Below are 20,844 nucleotides of genomic sequence, written 5' to 3'. Positions count from 1 at the left end.
CTTTGTTCCCCATTATAAATTCACCTGATTCTGACTGCAAGGGACCTACGTTTGTCTTCACTAATCTTTTTCTCTTCACATATCTATAGAAGCTTTTGCAGTCAGTTTTTATGTTCCCGGCAAGCTTCCTCTCATACTCTATTTTCCCCCTCCTAATTAAACCCTTTGTCCTCCTCTGCTGAATTCTAAATTTCTCCCAGTCCTCAGGTTTGCTGCTTTTTCTGGCCAAGTTATATGCCTCTTCCTTGGATTTAACACTATCCCTAATTTCCCTTGTTAGCCACGGTTGAGCCACCTTCCCCATTTTATTTTTACTCCAGACAGGGATGTACAATTGTTGAAGTTTATCCATGTGATCTTTAAATGTTTGCTATTGCCTATCCACCGTCAACCCTTTAAGTATCATTCGCCAGTCTATTCTAGCCAATTCATGTCTCATACCATCGAAGTTACCTTTCCTTAAGTCCAGGACCCTAGTCTCTGAATTAACTGTTTCACTCTCCATCTTAAAGAATTCTACCATATAATGGTCACTCTTCCCCAAGATTGCTAATTAGTCCTTTCTCGTTACACATCACCCAGTCTAGGATGGTTCCTCGACATATTGGTCTAGAAAACCATCCCTAATACACTCCAGGAAATCCTCCTCCACCATACTGTCAATACGTAGATTAGAGTCACCCATGATAACTGCTGTACCTTTATTGTATCCCTAATTTCTTGTTTGATGTTGCCCCCAACCTCACTACTACTGTTTGGTGGTTTATGCACAATTCCCACTAGCGTTTTCTGCCCTTTGGTATTCCGTAGCTCCACCCATACAGATTCCACATCATCCAAGCTAATGTCCTTCCTTACTATTGCATTAATTTCTTCTCTAACCAGCAACACTACCCAACTTCCTTTTCCTTTCTGTCCATCCTTCTTGAATGTTGAATAACCCTGGATATTGAGTTCCCAGCCTTGGTCACCCTGGAGCCATGTCTTCGTAATCCCAATTATATCATATTCGTTAATAGTTGCTTGCGCAGTTAATTCGTCCACCTTATTACGAATACTCCTCGCATTGAGGCAGAGCCTTCAGGCTTGTCTTTTTAACACTTTGTCCCTTTAGACTTTTGCTGTAATGTGGTCCTTTTTGATTTTTGCCTTGGGTTTCTCTGCCCTCCACTTAATACTTTTCTTCTTTCTATCTTTTGCTTCTGTCCCTATTTCACTTCCCTCTGTCGCCCTGCATAGGTTCCCATCCCCCTGCCATATTAGTTTAACCCCTCCCCAACAGCACTAGCAAACACTCGCCAGACTGATTCCCGGGGTGGCAGGACTGACATAAGACTGGATCGACTAGGCTTATATTCACTGGAATTTAGAAGAATGAGAGGGGATCTCATAGAAACATATAAAATTCTGACGGGATGGGACAGGTTAGATGCAGGAAGAATGTTCCCGATGTTGGGGAAGTCTAGAACCAGGGGTCACAGTCTAAGGATAAGGGGTAAGCCATTTAGGACCGAGATGAGGAGAAACTTCTTCACCCAGAGAGTGGTGAACCTGTGGAATTCTCGATCACAGAAAGTTATTGAGGCCAGTTCGTTAAGATATATTCAAGAGGGAGTTAGATGTGGCCCTGACGGCTAAAGGGATCAGGGGGTATGGAGAGAAAGCAGGAATGGGGTACTGAGGGAATGATCAGCCATGATCATATTGAATGGTGGTGCAGGCTCGAAGGGCCGAATGGCCTGCTCCTGCACCTATTTTCTATGTTTCTGTTTCAGCCTAGATTTTTATGCTCAAGTCCCTGGAATGGGACTTGAACCCACAACCTCCTGACTCACACGCGAGCGTGACACCCACTGAACCACGGCTGAGACAAGCATCCTACCATCTTACTTCATCATCCTGCTCTCAGCCCAACCTTTTCCCCTCATTATTTCTCTAGCTTCCCCTTTAAATGAATCTATGGTACTGGCCTCAACTACTCCATGTGGTAGCACGTTCCACATTTTCGCCACTCTCTGGGTGAGGATGTGTTTTCTGAATTGCCTACTGGATTCATTATAGAATCATAGATTGACCTCATTCTGTGCTGTAACCAATCGGCAAGAGCACTTCAGCTATCCTACTATCCTGCCCTTTCCACGTAGCCCTGCAAATCTTTTTCCTTCACGTACTTATCCAATTCCCTTCTGAAAGCCACGATCGAGTTTGCCTCCACCACCCTTTCAGGCAGTGCATTCCAGGTCCTTACCACCCGCTGCGTAACAAAGAGGTTTTCCCTCATGTCGCCTTTGGCTCTTCTGCCAATCGCCTTAAATCTGTGTCCTCTCGTTCTCGACCCTTCCACCAATGGGAACAGTTTCTCTCCATCTACTCGGTCCAGACACATCATGATTTTTCACATCTCGATCAAATCTCCTCTCCACCTTCTCTGCTCGAAGGAGAACAACCCCAGCTTCTCCAGTCTCTCCACGGAACTGAAGCCCCTCATCCCCGGAATTATTCACGTGAATCTTTTCTGCACCCTCTCTAAGGCCTACACACCCTTCCTAAAGTGCGGTGACTATCTTATACTTATGGCCCCCTAGTTTACTCGACGGCTACCCGATCGAATCCCTTCGCAATCGTTCAGGTCAACCCCCTCAGCCTTATCTATGCCAGAGGAAAGAGGTGGGTCTGTCTTTCCTGATAAGATCCCGGTTAAGCCTCGATTTCAAAATTTTCATCCTGGTTTACAAATCCCTCCATGCCCTCGCCCCTACCTATCTCTGTAATCACCTCCAGCCCCACAACCCACCCCGCCCCCGGGATGTCTGCGCTCCTCTAATTCTGCCCTCGAGCATCCCTGATTATAATCATTCAACCATCGGTGGCCGTGCCTTCTGTTGCACACGCCCTAAGCTCTGGAACTCCCTTCCTAAACCTCTCTGCCTCGCTTCCCCTCTTCCCCTGCTCAAAACCTACCTGAGGAGAGACTGGATCGACTGGGCCTGTATTCACTGGAGTTTAGAAGAATGAGAGGGGAGCTCATAGAAACAAATAAAATTCTGACGGGACTGGACAGGTTAGATGCAGGAAGAATGTTCCCAATGTTGGGGAAGTCCAGAACCAGGGGTCACAGTCTAAGGATAAGGGGTAAGCCATTTAGGACCGAGATGAGGAGAAATTTCTTCACTCAGAATTGTGAACCTGTGGAATTCTCTACCACAGAAAGTTGTTGAGGCCAGTTCGTTAGATATATTCAAGAGGGAGTTAGATGTGGCCTTTACGGCTAAAGGGATCAAGGGGTATGGAGAGAAAGCAGGAAAGGGGTACTGAGGTGAATGATCAGCCATGATCTTATTGAATGGTGGTGAAGGCTCGAAGGGCCGAATGGCCTACTCCTGCACCTATTTTCTGTTTCTACCTCTGATCAAGCTTTTGGTCACCTGCCCTAATTTCTCTTTTGTCGGCTCGGTGTTAAAACTTTTTAAATCTCAAAACTCCTGTGAAGCGCCTCGAGAGGTTTCACTACGTTAAAGGCGCTATATAAATGCAAGTTTCGGTTGTTGATGCGGTGTAACCCCCCCCCAGTTCTGGTATCGTCCTTGTAAATCTATTTTGCTCCTTATCCCATGCCTCTACATCCCGTTAAAACATACCTTTCAAAAAGCAGACAGCTTACATTTGATCAACTATGACTAGTGGCAGTGACTAGTGGGGTACCGCAAGGTTCTGTGCTGGGGCCCCAGCTGTTTACACTGTACATTAATGATTTAGGCGAGGGGATTAAATGTAGTATCTCCAAATTTGCGGATGACACTAAGTTGGGTGGCAGTGTGAGCTGCGAGGAGGATGCTATGAGGCTGCAGAGTGACTTGGATAGGTTAGGTGAGTGGGCAAATGCATGGCAGATGAAGTATAATGTGGATAAATGTGAGGGTATCCACTTTGGTGGTAAAAACAGAGAGACAGACTATTATCTGAATGGTGACAGATTAGGAAAAGGGAAGGTGCAACGAGACCTGGGTGTCATGGTACATCAGTCATTGAAGGTTGGCATGCAGGTGCAGCAGGCGGTTAAGAAAGCAAATGGGATGTTGGCCTTCAAAGCGAGGGGATTTGAGTACAGGGGCAGGGAGGTGTTACTACAGTTGTACAGAGCCTTGGTGAGGCCACACCTGGAGTATTGTGTACAGATTTGGTCTCCTAACTTGAGGAAGGACATTCTTGCTATTGAGGGAGTGCAGCGAAGGTTCACCAGATTGATTCCCGGGATGGCGGGACTGACATATCAAGAAAGACTGGATCAAGTGGACTTGTATTCACTGGAGTTCAGAAGAATGAGAGGGAATCTCATAGAAACGTTTAAAATTCTGACAGGTTTTGACAGGTTAGATGCAGGAAGAATGTTCCCAATGTTGGGGAAGTCCAGAACCAGGGATCACAGTCTAAGGATAAGGGGTAAGCCATTTAGGACCGAGATGAGGAGAAACTTCTTCACTCAGAGTGGTGAACCTGTGGAATTCTCTACCACAGAAAGTTGTTGAGGCCAATTCACTAAATATATTCAAAAAGGAGTTAGATGTCGTCCTTACGACTCGGGGGATCAAGTGGTATGGCGAGAAAGTAGGAATGGGGTACTGAAGTTGCATTTTCAGCCATGAACTCATTGAATGGCGGTGCAGGCTCGAAGGGCCGACTCCTGCACCTATTTTCTATGCTTCTATATCTGCCCTTCGTGAAGCTGTGCTGCTTCAACGTCCACTCCGAAAGCTGGACATCGCACAGACCCATTCACAAATACCGTGAATGCGCTTTATCTCGGGAGCCTCTTCTCAACAAAGGCAGACATTTATGCGGAGATTCAACATCGCCTCCAGTGCGCCAGTTCAACCTTCGACCGTCTGAGGAAAAGTGTGTTTGAAGACCTGGACCTCAAATCTACCACCAAATTCATGGTCTACAGGGCTGTAGTAATACCCACCCCTCCTGTATGGATCTGAGGCATGGACGATGTATAGAAGGCACCTAAAGTCGTTGGAGATATATCACCAACGATGTCTCCGCAAGATCCTGCAAATCCCGCAAATCCCCTGGGAGGACAGGCGCACCAACATCAGTGTCCTCGTCCAGGTCAACATCCCCAGTATTGAAGCACTGACCGCACTCGATCAGCTTCGCTGGGCAGGCCACACAGTTCGCATGCCAGATACGAGACTCCCTAAGCAAATGCTTTACGCGGAGCTCCTCCTTGGTAAATGAGCCAAAGGAGGACAGCGGAAGCGTTACAAGGACACCCTCCAAGCCTCCCTGAAGTGCGACATCACCACTGACACCCGGGAGACCCTGGCCAAAGACCGCCCGAGGTGGAGAAAGTCCATCCGGGAGGGCGTCGAGCTCTTCCGAGTCTCAACTCACAGAGCGTGAAGAGGCCAAGCGCAGGCAGCGGAAGGAGCGCGCGGCAAATCAGCCCCACCCACCCCTTCCCTCCACGAGAGCCACCTGTAACAGGGTCTGTGGCTCTCGTATTGGACTGTTCAGCCACCAAAGAACTCACTTTGGGAGTGGAAGCAAGTCTTCCTCGATTCCGAGGGACTGCCTATGATGATGAATGCACTCACTTGCCAAGATAACCAGACAGTATTTTGACGGCGGCAGAAACTCGGAACGCTTTTTGGAACGGTCACTGCGTAAGACTGGTGTCTGCGGACCGCATATATGCACTGGGGTGGGGGGGGGGGGGGTGGCGGGGGGGATATCATTTAGCCTAACTAGGGTTTCCTTCAAAGTTTAGTAGTGTAAAAAGTTGGTTTTAAATAAACAAGAAATATAAACCTGTTTTTCCCTTATTCTTAAAGGGACTAGCCTTCCCCTCGTTCAAACCCATAATTGTATTTTTTTTTTTAAATCGACAATAAAAACAAATCTCCCCCAATCCAATATCATTGCTTTGTGGGTTTGCAAGCTGCTGCCAAGTCTAAATTGGAGGGATGCATCAGATAAACTGGGGGAAGAGGGTTGGCAGTGAATTTATATAGCGCCTTTAACATGGTGAAACGTCCCGAGAGATTTCACATGAATGTTAGGAGATAAAATTTTGACACCGAACTGCAGAAGTAGAAATTAGCACAGGTGACCAAAAGCTTGGTCAAAGAGGCAGGTTTTAAAGGAGCGTCTTGAAGATGGAAAGGTATAAGATTATGAGGGGGCTTGACAGAGTGGATGCAGAGAGGATGTTTCCACTGATGGGGGAAGATTAGAACTCGGGGGCATGATCTTAGAATAAGGGGCCGCCATTTAAAACTGAGATGAGCAGGAATTTCTTGAGGGTTATAAATCTGTGGAATTTGCTGCCTTAGAGGGATGTAGAAGACGGGACATTGAATAAATTTAAGACAGAGAGAGACAGTTTCTTCAACGCTAAGGAAATAAGGGACTTCTCTGCTTTTATACTCTATCCCCTTGCAATAACAGATAAGGGGTTACGGGGAGCGGGTGGGGAAGTGGAGCTGAGTCCATGATCGGATCAGCCATGATCTTATTGAATGGTGGAGCAGGCTCGAGGGACCGAATGGCCTACTCCTGCTCCTATTTCTTATGTTCTTATGAAAGAGAGGGAGAGAAGCGGAGAGGTTTAGGGAGGGAGTTCCAGAGCTTGGGGCCCAGGCAACAGAAGGCACGGCCACCGATGGTGGAGCAGTTATAATCAGGGATGCTCAGGAGGATCAGAATTAGAGGAGCGCAGACATCTCTGAGGGGCTGTGGGATGGAGGAGGTTACAGAGATAGGGAGGGTCGTGGGGCTGGAGGAGGTTACAGAGATAGGGAGGGTCGTGGGGCTGGAGGAGGTTACAGAGATAGGGAGGGGTGTAGGGGCTGAAGGAGGTTACAGAGATAGGGAGGGTTGTAAAGGTTGGAGGAGGTTACAAAGATTGAGGGTTGTGGGGCTGGAGGAGATTAGAGATAAGGAGGGGGCGAGTGCCATGGAAGGATTTGAAAACAAGGATGAGAATTTTGAAATTGAGGTGTTGCTTAACCGGGAGCCAAAGTCGGTCAGCGAGCACACGGGGTGATGGGTGAGCGGGACTCGGTGCGAGTTAGGACACGGGGCAGTGAGCACAGAGGGTGATGGGTGAGCGGGACTCGGTGCGAGTTAGGACACGGGGCAGTGAGCACAGGGGGTGATGGGTGAGTGGGACTCGGTGTGAGTTAGGACACAGGGCAGTGAGCACAGGGGGTCATGGGTGAGCGGGACACGGGACAGCGAGCACAGGGCGTGATGGGTGAGCGGGTCTCGGTGCGAGTTAGGACACGGGACAGCGAGCACAGAGGGTGATGGGTGAGCGGGACTCGGTGCGAGTTAGGACACGGGACAGTGAGCACAGGGGATGATCGGTGAGTGGGACTGGGTGTGAGTTAGGACACGGGGTCAGTGAGCACAGGGGGTGATGGGTAAGCGGGACTGGGTGTGAGTTAGGACACGGGGTCAGTGAGCACAGGGGGTGACGGGTGAGTGGGACTCGGTGAGAGTTAGGACACGGGGCAGTGAGCACAGGGGGTGATGGGTGAGTGGGACTCGGTGTGAGTTCGGACACGGGGTCAGTGAGCACAGGGGGTGATGGGTGAACGGGACTGGGTGCGAGTTAGGACACGGGGTCAGTGAGCACAGGGGGTGATGGGTGAGCGGGACTCGGTGCGAGTTAGGACACGGGGTCAGTGAGCACAGGGGGTGATGGGTGAGCGGGACTCGGTGCGGGTTAGGACACGGGGTCAGTGAGCGGGACTCGGTGTGATTTAGGACACGGGGCAGTGAGCACAGGGGGTGATGGGTGAGTGGGACTGGGTGTGAGTTAGGCCACGGGACAGTGAGCAGAGGGTGATGGGTGAGCGGGACTGGGTGTGAGTTAGGACACGGGGTCAGTGAGCACAGGGGGTGATGGGTGAGCGGGAATTGGTGAGAGTTACATTTGGTCACAATCCAATGTCATTGTATTTGTGGGTTTGCGAGCTGCTGCCCCGTCTCGATTGGAGGGATGGCATCAGAAACTGTGGGAAGAGGGTTGGGGGGGGGGGGGGGGGGGGAGGAGGGAGGGGTGCAAGGGGTCGCCAGTCGGGCATACCACCAACTATCGCGGCAAAGTGAACCTTCCGGCAGAAACTGCGTTGATGAGGAGCGCTGCTTCAAACAGATTGGAATTAGATGGGTTCAGGGGAGGGCGACATACAGCGCAGGGCACGTTTTAGCCTCGGCTTTAAGCACAACTTGCAACCACAGGTGGGTTCCAGGAACGCTGAGCAGCCAGACTGCTGAGAGGGGTTTTTGCCCCCAAATGATTCAAAAAGAATTGGGACATTTCAAAGAGAAAAACTTGCATTTCGATGGCGCCTTTCATGCCCACCGAAAGCCTCAAAGCGCTTTACAGCCGACGAAGTACTTCTGGCGTGTCGTCGCTGTTGTAACGTGGGCAATGCGGCAGCCAACTTGCGCACAGCAAGCTCCCACAGACAGCAGTGGCTGGACAATCGGCGTTATGGTTATGGTAGTTAAGGGATAAATATTGACAAAGACACGGGGGATAACTCCACTGCTCTTCTTCGAAATAATGCCGTGGGATCTTTTACAATCCACCCAAGAGCGCAGACAGGGCCTTGGTTTAATGTCTCATCCGAAAGACGGCACCTCCGACAGTGCAGTGCTCCAGCGTCAGCCGAGATTTGTGCACTCAAATCTCTGGAGTGGGACTTGAACCCACAACCTTCTGACTCAGAAGCGAGTTATGCTCCCCAATGAGCCACAGCTGACACCCTATTTCAAGGAAGAAACACGAGGTGGGCGTCTCTGAATCATAGAAATTTACAGCACGGAAGGAGGCCATTTCGGTCCATTGTGTCCATGCCGGCCAAGAGTTACCAAGCCTAATCCCATTTTCCAGCTCTGGGTCTGTAGCCCTGCAGGTTACGGCACTTCAAGTACTTTTTAAAATGTGGTGAGGGTTTCTGCCTCTACCACCCTTTCAGGCAGTGAGTTCCCCCCCAGACCCCCACCGCCTTCTGGGTGAAGACATTTCCCCTCTAAACCTTCGACCAATTACTTTAAATCTACACCCCCTCATTGTTGGCCCCTCTGCTGAGGGAAATAGGCCCTTTCTATCCAGGCCCCTCATAATTTTATACGCCTCAATCAGGTCTCCCCTCAGCCTCCTCTGTTCCAAAGAAAACAACCCCAGCCTATCCAATCTTTCCTCATCGCTAAAATTCTCCAGTCCAGGCAACATCCTGGTAAATCTCCTCTGTACTCTTTCCAGTGCAGTCAAATCTTTCCTGTAATGTGGTGACCAGAACTGCACGCAGTACTCCAGCTGTGGCCTAACCAGTGTTTTATACAGTTCAAGCATAACCTCCCTGCTCTTGTATTCCATGCCTCGGCTAATAAAGGCAAGTATCCCGTATGCCTTCTTAACCACCTGATCTACCTGGCCTGCTACCTTCAGGGATCTATGGACCTGCACTCCAAGGTCGCTCTGTTCCTCTACACTTCCCAGTGTCCTACCATTTATTGTGTATTCCCTCGCCTTGTTAGCCCTCCCCAAATGCATTCCCTCACATTTCTCTGGATTAAATTCCATTTGCCCCAACCATTCTGAGAACGAGGGGGATTTGGAGACCACTGTCCATACATAATTACGGCACAAAAACGGTCCACGGCAGTGCTCCGCCTCCTGCCACCTCACTTCATTTGGCGACGTCCCTTCTAAATTTATTTTCAAACTACATGAAAGCATCACTGACGTCATAAACTATTCGGGAATATTTCAAATTCCCTCAAGTGCTTTAAAAACAGAAGCTCCACTCCAGTAAAGCCTGCCTAACCTGCTGCAGGCTAAAGAGTGAATTACCGAGCAATATCAAGTATTTGCAGCGCAGAGGCAGGCTAGTCGGCCCAACGCGAGCCAATCCCCCCCCCCCCCCCCTTCATTGAACCCCATCAACAGATCTTTCGATTCCTGCCTCCCTCATATGCTTATCTCGCTTCCCCTTTAAAGGCTAGTCGCCTCAACCACTCCCTGTGGCGGTGAGTTCCACATTCTCGGCACTCTCTGGGTAAAGAAGTTTCTCCTGAATTCCCGGTGTGACTCATGGGTGACCATCTTGTGTATTTATGGCGCCCCCCCCCTGCCCCCCCCAAAGTTCTGGTCTCAATCAAGTGGAAACATCTTCGACGTCTACCCTATCGAGACGCTTTAAGACGTCAGGTTACTCCTCACCTCTCTCTTTTCGGAGTACTTTTGGAGTGTAGTCACTGCTCCTACAATACAATACGTGACTACATTCCAAAAGTACTTCATTGGCTGTAACGTGCCTCGAAGCGTCCGGTGGGCGTGAAAGGCGCTATATAAATTCAAGTCAAAAGCGCCCCAGCCGGTTCAATCGTTCCCGATAAAACGGAGGGGTTAAACCTGGCATTGTTGGAGTGAATCTTTTTTTTGCACCTTGATTTTTATCCAGCTAATCCATTTCTGCAACCTTCCTTCACGTCCCATCTTACCCCATTCCTCAGTCACGGCTGGCTTTTCACTGCCATCAACACACACCCCCCCAAAAAAAATCTTTGAGGAAGTTGAAATCTGATCACGGGTCAGGTTAGAAGCCAGACTACTTCCAGGATTTTTTTTGGGGGGGGCGGGGTGGGGGAAGGAGAAACAAAGAGACATGTCTGCGACCGATTTAAACAGCAATAGGGCGGTGTTTCGCAGCTAAATCTGTCAAGAGCCGCTTACCTCCAAGGCCTCCAAAGACACAAAGCTGGCAATTGCAAATCCGTCAATGATGTCCTCCTCACACGACGTGGATTCTCTTCTCCTGCGCCTGGGAGGCCTGGGCCGGGAAGAGCCCGGGCCCTCTACTGCTTCTCGGTCCGATCCAGAGGAAGGAGAATATAGCCTGGAGTCCCTGCCCCCAGTCCCGGCCATCTTCCTCTCTCGGTCCCTCTGGGACCGGGATCTCCTGCTCTGGCGATAGCCACTTGATCGGGGTGGCCCATCCATGTCCTTTGTGCGAATGATCAGTTCGGATATAAATATTAGGAGGTGGTTCAAGTCCTACCCCCGGTTCCACTCTCCCTGAAGTCTTGCAGTCATAGAGAAGAATGCAGCTCGTGTCTTGTCTGTGGGTTTTTTTTTTTAAGACTTATTGCAAGCTAACCCAGAAGAGGACAAACTCGAAAATAAAAAGTTCCAGAAAGGATTTGGAGTTGGCAGCGGGGGGGGGGGGGGAAAGGAGGGGGAAAAAAGCACCAAAGAATAAGATCTCCTCAAACACATTCCATTTGTGGGTTTACATAAGCTTCCTGGAATTATATTCTCAAGGGACTTCCTCAGAAAAAAAACGATCCTTCGGCAGCCTTTGCCATTCCAAGAAACAACCACGAATCTCGAGGAAGAGGAGATTGCACCTTGGATGTATTTATATATATAAAACCTAAGTCGATCAAGATTGCATCTTTGGGATGGTCTTTGCTCTGAAGAATATATATATATATAAAAAAAAAGGACACACGATTTTGGGAGGGGGTTGGTAAGAAAAAGAAAGTGCGCGCGTGGGGTCTTTTTGCAGACCTTTTCTCTTCCTCTCAGTTGGTCTTACAATAAGTTAGGGGGTGGTGGTGGGGGGGGGGAAACTGATTCTAAACCCTTGCAAATTCACAACGTAGGGTGAGAGAAAGCTGGCTCTGCGGCATTTGCAAACTAAAATTAAAAAATGGGAGGTAGCCAGGAGAGAGAGAGAGAGAAATAAATTGGACAAAGTCAGCTCCTTCAAAAAGAAATGACAAATTTGGGAGAACTTTTCATGGAAAGACAGACCAATTGGGAGAACTTTTCAAACAAAAAAAAAGAAGAAAGATTTGTGGACAAGGTCAGCTCCTTCAAAAATAAATGACAAATTTGGGAGAACTTTTCACAAAAAAGGGACCAAGCAGAAATAGAGGGGAAAAAAAAGAGAAATAAATTTTGGGACACAGAAGAAAAATGACAAATTTGGGAGAACTTTTCACAAAAAAGGGACCAAGCAGAAATAGAGGGGAAAAAAAAGAGAAATAAATTTTGGGACACAGAAGAAAAATGACAAATTTGGGAGAACTTTTCACAAAAAAGGGACCAAGCAGAAATAGAGAAGAAAAAAAAGAGAAATAAATTTTGGGACACAGAAGAAAAATGACAAATTTGGGAGAACTTTTCACAAAAAAGGGACCAAGCAGAAATAGGAAAAAAAAAGAGAAATAAATTTTGGGACAAGGTCAGCTCTCTTCAGAAGAAAAATGACAAATTTGGGAGAATTTTTCACAAAAAAAGGGACCAAGCAGAAATAGAGAAGAAAAAAAAGAGAAATAAATTTTGGGACACAGAAGAAAAATGACAAATTTGGGAGAACTTTTCACAAAAAAAAAAAGAGAGAGAGCCAGCAGGGAAAAGAAAAAAGTCGTTTCTTCCTCCAAACTGGGTGGAGAAATCCCACAACCAACCAACAAAAAAGAGATAGCTAGAAATGAGGGTGTGAGTGTGTGTGTATATATATTAAAAAACAAACACCCAGGAGTGCCTGAGGTTCGGTTGTACAATAAATATCCGCCGACACAAAACGACCGGCCGTCCGCCCGGCGCCTTTAAGAGGTCAATGGAAGCGTGCGGCCCCCGTTCCACTCCTCCTTTTTCTCCTCTTCCTCCTTCACCACCACCACCACTTCTTCTTCTTCTTCTTCTTCTCCTTCTCCCCCTCCTCTTCGTCTTCTGCTTCTTCTTCTTCTTCTTCCCTCGACGCAAAGGCGGTGGGCTGCTGGGCCTGGGGCCCTGGGGCTGGGGCTGGGGCTGCTGCTCGCCTTCCTCCTGCCGCCTCGGCCGGCGCCTCATTGGCTCGGGCGTCCGTCGGGCCGCGGGCCGGGCTCCGCCGTCCGCCATCTTGTGGTGGCCGCCGCCGCCGCCGCCGCCATTACCAACATGGCGGCCCGTGAAGAAGGGGGAGGGCGCTTTTTATTTTCCGCCGCCCCGCGGGGAGCTGCTGCCTGCTGCCTGCTGCCTGCTGCTGCTGACGGCGGCGTCGTCGACGACGATTTCTTTTTTTTTTCTTTCTTTCTTTCTCGGTCAAACCAGGCGGCCGTCGAGGCTTTTTTTTTTAAATCTCTCTTCTCGCTCCGCCCTTTTTTTTTTCTGGCTGCTGCTGGGGCTCGGTCGTTTTCTAGCACCTTCCTTCCTTTCGTTCGCTCGCTCGCTCGCTCCCGGCACGGCACGTCACAGCGTCCGTCACTGTGCAGCCGCCGCCGCCGCGTGCGTGTGTATGTACGTACGTACGTGCGCGCTCTTCTCCCCCCCGCCACACACACACACCCCAACCACCACCTCGGGCGTCATGACGCCGCCCCCACCGACCGGCGCCTTTCCCGAGCGGTCGACGTCGCCGCGCGCGCGCACGCACGCACACGCACGCGCTTCGGTTGACAGGGTTACTGCGCGCCGCTGACGTCACTGGCGCCGAGGCGGGCGGCTCCAAGGCAGGGTGATGAATTGTGTGAGAGACGCGCTGACGTCATGCGGCCGGATCCAAGGACCCGCCCCCCCCCCCCCCGCTCTCCGATCAGCGGGTAAAGCGACGCGCTGACGTCATGCGGCCGGATCACAAGGACCCGCCCTCCGCTCTCCGATCAGCGGGTAAAGCGACGCGCTGACGTCATGCGGCCGGATCACAAGGACCCGCCTCCGCTGTCCGATCAGCCGGGCGAAGAGACGCGTTGACGTCATACGGCCGGATCCAAGGACCCGCCCCCACCCTGCTCTCCGATCAGCGGGTAAAGCGACGCGCTGACGTCATGCGGCCGGATCCAAGGACCCGCCTCCGCTCTCCGATCAGCCGGGTGAAGCGACGCGCTGACGTCAGCGGCCGGATCCCAAGGCCCCGCTCACCATCACCAGCACGCACGCTCTGGTCCCGCCCTCACGCTCAAGTCCGGAGCGCGCGCGCGCGCGCCTGTGTCTGTGTGGGAGAGACGACGGCATGACGTCACTCCCAACCAAGGCCCCGCCCCCACGCTCTCCGATCAGCGGCTGAAGCGACGCGCTGACGTCACCAGCCCCGCCCACTCACCCACACTGGGGCGGAGTGCGAGACGCTCTGACGTCACCGGCTCCACAGTTCGACGGACATCTGAGAGAACGCGCTGACGTCATCTGGCCTGGAGTTTGACGCGCGCGGTGACGTGACTGGCCACGTGCAGCACGTGGGCTCCTTCCAGATTCAGTTGCCGTTTTTTCTTTGACCCCCGAGGTCAAGGTGGCCAAGCCACCATTTTATTTTGGTCAAGCCGCCATTTTACTTGGCCAAGCCCACCATTTTACTGGACCCTGGCCTCTCCCACGGCTTCCGTCCGACCCGCCGAGGAATAGCGGGGGTGGGGAGAGGGCGCGGCGGTATCTCATCTAAGCCCTCCGCAGCCAGACCCCCCCAGCCCGGCCGATGAGGGATCTGACAGCCCGTTAGAATGGAGATGACTCTCTACCCTCCAACGCCGATCGCAGGTAGGAGCCCACCCTCTCCGTCCTCTCCCCCCCCCCCCCCCACACTTGCCTCAAAAACCCTCCCCTTCCATGCAACTTGCGCGCCTCGGCGCATCCCGTCCCCCGTTCCCTCCTCCGAAGCGTGGCCCCCCCCCCTCCTTTGTCGTACGTACGAACAGGTCAGGATTTCTGATTAGCCGTTAAACCAAGGCCCCCGCCTGCCCTCTCAGGTGGACGTTAAATAAAAAAACCCCATGGCACTATTTCGAAGAAGAGCAGCAGAGTTCTGCCCAGTGTCCAGGGGCCAGTCTTTATCCCTCAATCAACGTAACCAAAAAAAACCCCAGATTATCTGGGTCATTGTCACTTTTACTGTTTGTGGGAGCTTGCTGTGCGCAAATTGGCTGCTGCGTTTCTTCCCACGTCACAACAGTGACTACGCTCCAAAAAGTGCTTCATTGGTGTGAAGCACTTTCGGGACGTCCTGAGGTTGTGAAAGGCGCTATATAAATGCCTTTCCACTGGAGGTGTCAGCCTGGATTTTGAGGAGAAGACCCTGCAGTGGAGCTTGAACCTACCACCTTCTGCCTCAAAGGTGAGAGGGGTGCCCAATGAGACACGGCCGACACTCAGAAAGTGCAGCGGTTTTTTCCAAGAGCAATCCAGTTAGTCCCACTCCCCTGCTCTTTCCCCATATCCCTGCAATTAATTCTCCTTCAAGTAGTTAACCAATTCCCTTTTGAAGGCTTCTATTGAATTTGTGTACACCACCCTCTCAGGCAGTACAGTCCAAATCCTAACCACTTGTTCCGTTTAAATTTTTTAAACGCTCATGTCATCTCTGTTTCTGTTGCCAATCACCTTAAGTCTGTGACCTCTCGACCCTTCGGCCATTGCATAAGAATATAAGAATTAGGAACAGGAGTAGGCCATCTAGCCCTTCGAGCCTGCTCCGCCATTCAACAAGATCATGGCTGATCTGGCCGTGGACTCAGCTCCACTTACCCACCCGCTCCCCGTAACCCTTAATTCCCTTATTGGTTAAAAATCTATCTATCTGTGACTTGAATACATTCAATGAGCTAGTCTCAACTGCTTCCTTGGGCAGAGAATTCCACAGATTCACAACCCTCTGGGAGAAGAAATTCCTTCTCAACTCGGTTTTAAATTGGCTCCCCCGTATTTTGAGGCTGTGCTCCCTAGTTCTAGTCTCCCCGACCAGTGGAAACAACCTCTCTGCCTCTATCTTGTCTATCCCTTTCATTATTTTAAATGTTTCCATAAGATCACCCCTCATCCTTCTGAACTCCAACGAGTAAAGACCCAGTCTACTCAATCTATCATCATAAGGTAACCCCCTCATCTCCGGAATCAGCCGAGTGAATCGTCTCTAAACCCCCTCCAAAGCCAGTATATCCTTCCTTAAGTAAGGTGACCAAAACTGCATGCAGTACTCCAGGTGTGGCCTCACCAATACCCTGTACAGTTGCAGCAGGACTCCCTGCTTTTGTACTCCATCCCTCTCGCAATGAAGGCCAACATTCCATTCACCTTCCTGATTACCTGCTGCACCTGCAAACTAACCTTTTGGGATTCATGCACAAGGACCCCCAGGTCCCTCTGCACCTCAGTATGTTGTAATTTCTCCCCATTCAAATAATATTCCCTTTTACTGTTTTTTTCCCCAAGGTGGATGACCTCACATTTTCCGACATTGTATTCCATCTGCCCATTCGCTTAACCTATCCAAATCTCCTTGCAGCCTCTCTGTGTCCTCTACACAACCCGCTTTCCCACTAATCTTTGTGTCATCTGCAAATTTTGTTACACTACACTCTGTCCCCTCTTCCAGGTCATCTATGTATATTGTAAACAGTTGTGGTCCCAGCACCGATCCCTGTGGCACACCACTAACCACCGATTTCCAACCCGAAAAGGACCCATTTATCCCGACTCTCTGCTTTCTGTTAGCCAGCCAATTCTCTATCCATGCTAATACATTTCCTCTGACTCCGCGTACCTTTATCTTCTGCAGTAACCTTTTGTGTGGCACCTTATCGAATGCCTTTTGAAAATCTAAATACACCACATCCATCGGTACACCTCGATCCACCATGCTCGTTATATCCTCAAAGAATTCCAGTAAATTAGTTAAACATGATTTCCCCTTCATGAATCCATTGCAAACAGCTTCCCTTTAGTTACTCTCTCTAACTTCTTCATGATTTGAACACCTCTCTCACATTTCCTTCTCTGCTCCAAGGAGAACAAACACAGCGTCTCCAGTCTCTCCAGGTAACTGTAATCCCTCATATAAGAAACATAAGAAATAGGAACCGTTCGGCCCCTCGAGCCTGCTCCGCCATTCAATAGATCAAGGCTGATCTTTGACCTCAACTCCGCTTTCCTGCAACAATAAAGTGCAACATCCCCACCGACACCTGGGAGTCCCCTGGCCAAAGACCAGTCCACCCTAAGTGGAGGAAGTGCATCCGGGAGGGCGCTGAGCACCTCGAGTCTCGTCGCCGAGAGCGTGCAGAAACCAAGCGCAGGCAGCGGAAGGAGCGTGCGGCAAACCAGTCCCACCCTCCCCTTCCCTCAACGTCTGTCTGTCCCACCTGTGGTTCCCGTATTGGACTGTTCAGCCACCTAACAACTCATTTTCAGAGTGGAAGCAAGTCTTCCTCGATTCCGAGGGACGGCCTACCCCATATAGAAACATAGAAACATAGAAAATAGGTGCAGGAGTAGGCCATTCGGCCCTTCTAGCCTGCACCACCATTCAATGAGTTCATGGCTGAACATGCAACTTCAGTACCCCCTTCCTGCTTTCTCACCATATCCCTTGATTCCCTTAATATCCAAAAATCTATCGATCTCTGTCTTGAATACACTCAAAGACTGAGCCTCCACAGCCCTCTGGGGTAGAGAATGACAAAAGATTCACCATCTTCTTAGTCTCAGTCCTAAATGGCCGACCCCTTATTCGTACTCATCCCTGGAACCATTCTGGTAAATCTCCTCTGTACCCTTTTGAAGCCCACCAGGTGGGTCTTGGGAGGGAGGTGTCCTCACTCGCACCAAGTCCCGTTCTCCCATCACCCACAGTGCTTGCCGAACTGTACTGGCCGAAAGGAGCAGAGAGAGAGATGGAAAGGTTTCGGGAGGGAATTCCAGAGCTTGACGCCTAAGCGACTGAAGACACGGCCTTCAATGGTGGAGCGACGGAACCCAGAATTGGAGCAAAGCAAAGACCTCTGAGGGTTGTAGGGCTGGAAGAGGTTACAGAGATTGTGTGCAGTTTTGGTCTCCTTACCTAAGAAAGGATATATACTTGACATAGAGGGAGTGCAGCGAAGGTTCACCAGACTGATTCCCGGGATGGCAGGACTGTCGTATGAGGAGAGATTGGGTCGACGAGGCCTGTATTCACTGGAGTTTAGAAGAATGAGAGGGGATCTCATTGAGACGTATAAAATTCTGACGGGGGTTGGACAGACTAGATGCGGGGAGGATGTTTCCCCGGGGCTGGGAAGTCGAGAACAAGGGGTCACAGTCTCGATACGGGGTCGGAAATTTAGGACCGAGTATTGGAGGCAGTTCAGAGAAGGTTCACTCGGTTGATCCCGGAGATGAGGGGGTTGACATATGAGGAAAGGTTGAGGAGGTTGGGCCTCTACTCATTGGAATTCAGAAGAATGAGAGGCGATCTTCTCGAAACGTATAAGATTATGAGGGGGGCTTGATAAGGTGGATGTAGAGAGGATGTTCCCACTGATGGGGGAAGACTAGAACTAGGGGGCATGATCTTAGAATAAGGGGCCGCCCATTTAAAACTGAGATGAGGAGGAATTTCTTCTCTCAGAGGGTTGTAAATCTGTGGAATTCGCTGCCTCAGAGAAGTTGGGACATTGAATAAATTTAAGAGACAGTTTCGTAACCGATAAGGGATTAAGGGGGCGGGCAGGGAAGTGGAGCTGAGTCCCTGATCGGATCAGCCATGATCGTATTAAATGGCGGAGCAGGCTCGAGGGGCCGAATGGCCGACTCCTGCTCCTATTTCTTATGTTATGTACTTATTTTAAGCAGATGCAGAGGCAAGAAAAGGAAAGAGGAGTAAAGAAGGAAAGCAGGAGAGATTAAATGACAGAAGGGATGATAGTACCAAGAAAAATAAGATGGTGTTAGGGTTCATTTCAAACCACCAGTCGGTGTCCGTTAGCCTTAAAGTAAATGCAGTTTATTATACAAGTCGACAGGGGAGCTATTGCGTAAAGGAACACTCAAAGAAGTGGCCAGAGGCATCTTTATACAATTTCAGATTATTACGTAGGTTACAATTAATACATGATGATTGATACATGATTGATTAGTGCATTGGAACAACGCTTCCTCCAGCCTGACTTCCGTATGCCTTAAATGGTAAGTGCAGACAGTTGCTATGACATATGAGGAGAGACTGGATCAACTGGGCCTGTATTCACTGGCGTTCAGAAGGATGAGAGGGGATCTCATAGAAACGTTTAAAATTCTGACAGGACTGGACAGGTTAGATGCAGGAAGAATGTTCCCGATGTTGGGGAAGTCCAGAACCAACGGGACGCAGTCTTAGGATTAGGGGTAAGCCATTTAGGACCGAGATGAGGAGAAACTTCTTCACTCAAGAGAATTGTGAACCTGTGGAATTCTCCACCACAGAAAGTTGTTGAGGCCAGTTCGTTGGATATATTCAAAAGGGAGTTAGATGTGGCCCTTACGGCTAACGGGATCAAGGGGTATGGAGAGAAAGCAGGAACGGGATACTGAAGGAATGATCAGCCATGATCTTATTGAATGGTGGTGCAGGCTCGAGGGGCCGAATGGCCTGCTCCTGCACCTATTTCCTATGTTTCTATGTTTCGTGTCCATTTCTAATCTACGCTTATCTTGTTATGGTTTCAGTTTCTATGTTATCTCTTTGTACTCTCGCCTCCCAAGGCCCAAGGTCTTTCACCGTCGAACTGCAATATCACAGGAATGTTCCCCACAGTCTGTAAACCAGGCTGCGGAAACCATTTTCAAATCTGTTAGCTCCATTTTAAAATGGCACAATTGGAAAGAATTTGTAACTTACCCCCTCAGAGGGTAATGGAACAAGTAAAGAAACCAAAGACGGGTCTCCAAGGGGCGTCAATGGGAATGGCAGAATTGGGCAGCTGCTGTGTGAAAGAAACGGGTCAGAGGTTATGGTCCGCAATTGTTGAACCCGATGTTGAGTCCACAAGGCTGCCGAGTGCCAGATCGAAAGGTTCGGTGCTTTTTTTCTCGCGTTTACGTTGAGCTTCGCTGGAACAGTGCCAGAGGCCGAGGTCAGAGTGGGAGTGGAACGGAGAATTAAAGTGACAGGCGACCGGAAGCTCGGGCTCACGCTTACGGACTGAACGGAGGTGTTCGGCAAAGCGGACACCCAATCTACGCTTGGTCTCCCCAACGTCGAGGAGTTTCAGCAATCTGCGACCACCGCTATTTCAGGCAGTGCATTCTAGATCATCGCAATTTGTCGTAAAAAATAAATATTTCTTCATATTGCCTCTCATTCTATGAATTAGGCCAAGGATTCCATCATTGTCATCATAATACATAAGAACATAAGAATTAGGAACAGGAGTAGGCCATCTAGCCCCTCGAGCCTGCTCCGCCATTCAACAAGATCATGGCTGATCTGGCCGTGGACTCAGCTCCACTTACCCGCCCGCTCCCCATAACCCTTAATTCCCTGATTGGTTCAAAATCTATCTCTCTGTGACTTGAATACATTCAATGAGCTAGCCTTAACTGCTTCCCTGGGCAGAGAATTCCACAGATTCACAACCCTCTGGGAGAAGAAATTCCTTCTCAACTCGGTTTTAAATTGGCTCCCCCGTATTTTGAGGCTGTGCCCCCTAGTTCTAGTCTTCCCTACCAGTGGAAACAACCTCTCTGCCTCTATCTTGTCTATCCCTTTCATTATTTTAAATGTTTCTATAAGATCACCCCTTGTCCTTCTGAACTCCAACGAGTAAAGACCTAGTCTACTCAATCTATCATCATAAGGTAACCCCCTCATCTCCGGAATCAGCCTAGTGAATCGTCTCTGTACCCCCTCCAAAGCCAGTATATCCTTCCTTAAGTAAGGTGACCAAAACTGCACACAGTACTCCAGGTGCGGCCTCACCAATACCCTATACAGTTGCAGCAGGACCTCCCTGCTTTTGTACTCCATCCCTCTCGCAATGAAGGCCAACATCCCATTCGCCTTCCTGATTACCTGCTGCATCTGAAAACTAACTTTTTGGGATTCGTGC

General features: G+C 49.8%; 2 protein-coding genes across 8 annotated transcripts in view; one reads left to right on the top strand and one right to left on the bottom strand.

Annotated features, from left to right (window-relative positions):
• The window catches only part of LOC139242033 (autism susceptibility gene 2 protein-like), a 162,013-nt gene extending 149,950 nt beyond the window's left edge, over positions 1-12,063 (bottom strand). For 3 of the 6 annotated variants that reach the window (XM_070870164.1, XM_070870163.1, XM_070870168.1), the window contains exon 1: positions 10,757-12,061. In XM_070870164.1, the coding sequence (XP_070726265.1) occupies positions 10,757-11,023 (267 nt within the window). In that variant the 5' untranslated portion in view covers positions 11,024-12,061. Of the gene's footprint in view, positions 1-10,756 lie in introns of all 6 variants that reach the window. The other 3 variants (XM_070870167.1, XM_070870166.1, XM_070870162.1) reach the window with 3 other exon arrangements.
• A 2,201-nt stretch (positions 12,064-14,264) lies between these two features.
• The window catches only part of LOC139242048 (phosphorylase b kinase gamma catalytic chain, skeletal muscle/heart isoform-like), a 68,013-nt gene continuing 61,433 nt past the window's right edge, over positions 14,265-20,844 (top strand). For both annotated transcript variants that reach the window (XM_070870188.1, XM_070870186.1), the window contains exon 1: positions 14,265-14,542. Coding sequence is in view for 1 of the 2 variants with exons in the window: in XM_070870186.1 (XP_070726287.1) it covers positions 14,506-14,542 (37 nt within the window). In the remaining variant the exon portion in view is untranslated. The remainder of the gene's footprint in view (positions 14,543-20,844) is intronic.

Source organism: Pristiophorus japonicus, unplaced genomic scaffold (assembly GCF_044704955.1).
Source record: "Pristiophorus japonicus isolate sPriJap1 unplaced genomic scaffold, sPriJap1.hap1 HAP1_SCAFFOLD_118, whole genome shotgun sequence".
Lineage (NCBI taxonomy): Eukaryota > Metazoa > Chordata > Chondrichthyes > Pristiophoridae > Pristiophorus > Pristiophorus japonicus.
Note: the sequence above shows the minus strand (reverse complement) of the source record. Positions and strands in the feature narration are given on the sequence as shown.